At 38.5% G+C, this 3,302-nt stretch overlaps 1 protein-coding gene across 2 annotated transcripts in view; it reads left to right on the forward strand.

Annotated features, from left to right (window-relative positions):
* The window catches only part of LOC133996904 (serine/arginine-rich splicing factor 10-like), a 5,612-nt gene extending 3,489 nt beyond the window's left edge, over nt 1-2,123 (forward strand). Inside the window, exons 4-6 of one of the 2 annotated variants that reach the window (XM_062436420.1) lie at nt 1-172; nt 305-358; nt 546-2,123. The exon at nt 1-172 is cut by the window's left edge and continues 3 nt beyond it. In XM_062436420.1, coding sequence (XP_062292404.1) covers nt 1-172; nt 305-358; nt 546-774 — 455 coding nt within the window. In that variant the 3' untranslated portion in view covers nt 775-2,123. The remainder of the gene's footprint in view (nt 173-304; nt 359-545) is intronic. The other variant, XM_062436421.1, reaches the window with a different exon arrangement.
* The last annotated feature ends 1,179 nt before the right edge of the window (nt 2,124-3,302 follow it).

The following is a 3,302-nucleotide window of genomic DNA, read 5'->3' on the forward strand; positions in this document are numbered from 1 at the left end:
CAAACCAGATGAAGACAAAAGAACGGCGATCACCAGGCAGATCCTCCTCTCGACACGACGACTATGAGCGGGACGGCCGGCGCAGACGTTCGCGCAGCCGCAGCTACGACAGATACAGATCACGCAGCCCCTCCTACGACCGCCGCCGCAGACGATCCGAGAGTCCTCGAGAGTGAGTTTTGTTTTCCCCTGATAACTTGTCCTCGAGAGCGAGTTTTGTTTTCTCTTAGTAACTTGTCACTGAAGATTTAAAACTCCTGATTATTGTTCTTTGTTGCTGCTTTAACTTAATTTCTGTCCTCAGGTCTCGTGGACGGATGTGCGCAAGAGGTAGAAGCAGGAGCCGCGAGGACGACCGGTACGGCTTCTCTCTCTCTCTCAGTTTAGATATGATGTCATCTGTTAAGCTGTCTGTGAAGGTCGTGGAAATGTGTGACTGTTGTTAAACGGTTTTAAAGATATACTCACGAAAATGTGTCAGAATGTATATTTAGATGCGAAATTATAGGCGAAATGTGCTACAGGTGTCTTTTCTCTGTGGTCAGATACAGGCAGAGGCCTCGGAGAGAGTCCAGAGGGAGATCTCGATCGCGCTCCAGGTCTGCATCTCCGCGAGAGACCGTCAACCCGGCGTCGTCCTCCCACTACACCGAGGAAGAAGTGCGACGGACGCGCTCCCCATCCCACTCCAGGTCCCGGTCCGCATCAAGGTCGCGCTCTCGTTCACGCTCTCGATCCCGATCTTGGGCGGGACGCAAGTCGGGAGGACGCTAGAAAGTGTCTCCCTCCCTTCCCCACCCTTCTCCCCACACCTCCCTCCCATAACCCTCATTCAGTCAGTTGGACCAGAGTTGGTCATTTGTCAAGAAAAGTTTGTTTTGACATGAATGTAACTTCCACTGAACCATTTGTAGATTTGCTTGTTTTTGCAGCTCCATTTTAAAGACGACGCTGGTCCTTTTCTTGGTTTTGTAAACTCGTCTTTGGTAAAAAAAAAAAAAAGAAATTCCTGAGAGGAAAATGAAATAGTCAGCGGTTTGTGTTCAGTGGTTAGTTGGCCAAGAATAATCTATTGTCTTTTTTATATACAGTAACTGATAATTTTGTTTTCTAAACCCTTATGTACCCATTTTTGCTATTAAATAAAAGAGAACATTCAGTATTTTAAAGTCCCGTTTGTTGATGAGCTATACCAGCATTCCTGTGTGTTTTACTGCATTTATAATTACATACTTCTACTTTACTGGCCATTTTCCAAAACTGTAAAAAAGATTTTTTTTCTAGTTTTTTTTCTTCTTCCTCTATCAGCCACGCTTGTCCTTCATTATAAGAAAATATTCTTCAGAAATTTGCTTGAGACATGTAATCTGCCGCGGTGAACAATATTAAGATAATAATCAGTTTTTATTGTCACATTTAAATAATGAGAGCATGAATCATTCACTTGTAAAATGCACCTTATTTCTCTGCAACAATAACATGAACGAAAAAATGAAGTCAGACATAAACTTCACTGTGAGGAATTATACGTCGAACAAGTTTTTAGTTGATTTTTGAGCAGCTGCCTGGAAGGAAAAACATTTTTAAAAGTGTTACGGTGTGTGTATGAGTATGTTGGCTAAAACACACAGAAATGCTGCGTCTGTATGGCCCTTTTAAAGTGTTACACATGTGACTTAAACCACAAACTGTCTGGAAATGTACATTTTTGTTTTTACTTTAGTTGTGTTTTCTGTAAGAGTGGACCTTCTCAAAAAAGGTATTTCATATTGGAACATTTCTCCAAATATCGGTTCTAAAAAGGAGGAACAGAGTGTCATTGGTGTTTAAACGACTGAGTTAATGTTTTTTGTTTTTTTTTCTGAATAAATCGTGTCACTGCATGTTTTATCCTCCTAATCTCTCTTTAGTAAACTGTTATTTTGAGTAATAAACAGATAACATTCAGTATAAGGAAACTATGAGTGGCTTCAATTTGTAAAATCTGCTAATGGATACAACTTAAGTTTGTTACTATAGCCTAATATTCATTTAATGTCTAAAAGGGATATCCACATTAGTCATTCCCTACAGAGGCAGCTTCTATATCAAGATCAGTGTTGAGGGGGAACTAGTTACATGTAACGACTTTTACGTAGTTTAATTACAAAATAAATGTGATTGTAATCCATTACAGTTACTGAGAAAAATATGTAATTAAATTATTATTACTTATTAAAATTTTTGATTATTACATCTTTTAAGATTGCTCGGGGGGGGGGGGGTGTTTCCCCCATTTTTAAATATTTAACATGTTACTGAATGCATATATTGGTGTTTTAAATTATTCATCAATTTAAATCATTTTTTGTGGTGTTTATCTTGTAAATAAATCATGACGTGGGTTTAAATGGTGTCACAGTACCAATTAATCCCATGCCAGACTTTTGACTTTTTTCATCAAATCATTCAAATGAGAGATAAGTCTAGCTTTATAAGAAATGATCTCTCTTATAAATCATGTCAGTATCCATGAAAAACACCTGAACTTAGATTTTGGTGCTGAATGGGTACTTACCCTAACAGTGGAAAACATTCATTAGAAAATTAGAAAAAGTAATAAAAAAGTAATCAAATGTAATATTGTAACATAGTAACATATAATAAATACAATAAGTTTGATTAAGTAGTTGAAATAGTTACATTACTTATTACATTTTAAATAAGGTAACTATTTCCCTAACCAATTACATTTCCAAGGTAACCTTCCCAACACTGATCAAGATTAGGAAAACATCTGTGACTATGAAAGGAATCAAAATGGGGGGAAACGATCCTCTTCCTCAGACACCTGGTTATCTAAGAGGCGTTTCATTATTCTGAGTAAAAAGTGGATCCCCATTCTGTCGCTCTGGAGCACATCTGCATGGAAAACAGACCAGTACAGTCCATCAATCCAGCCAGGTCCATTGATTTCCTTTTAATGGAACATTGTAGCTGGGAGGAACGGCTTAAATTAGATTCACAGTGACGACGCAACCATGTATGAAATCGGACATGCCCCATTGATCACTGTGTTGGGAAAAAAAAGCATCGATCTAAACAAAAGTACAGTGTTAGCATGGAGGATTGATGAAAGCTACTTTACCAAATGTAACTGGTACACGCTAAAGCAGAGGATAAATGAAAAAAATCACTGACTGAAAAAAGGTTTAATAGTGGATAGTTATATCCAGCTGTGTACCAACGACTGCCTCAACATGTGTGGTGTCCACGGGCTCCAAATTATAATCTGATGCAGACCGTCACCCTCTAAAGAAATA

Source organism: Scomber scombrus, chromosome 16 (genome assembly GCF_963691925.1).
Source record: "Scomber scombrus chromosome 16, fScoSco1.1, whole genome shotgun sequence".
Classification (NCBI taxonomy): Eukaryota; Metazoa; Chordata; class Actinopteri; order Scombriformes; family Scombridae; genus Scomber; species Scomber scombrus.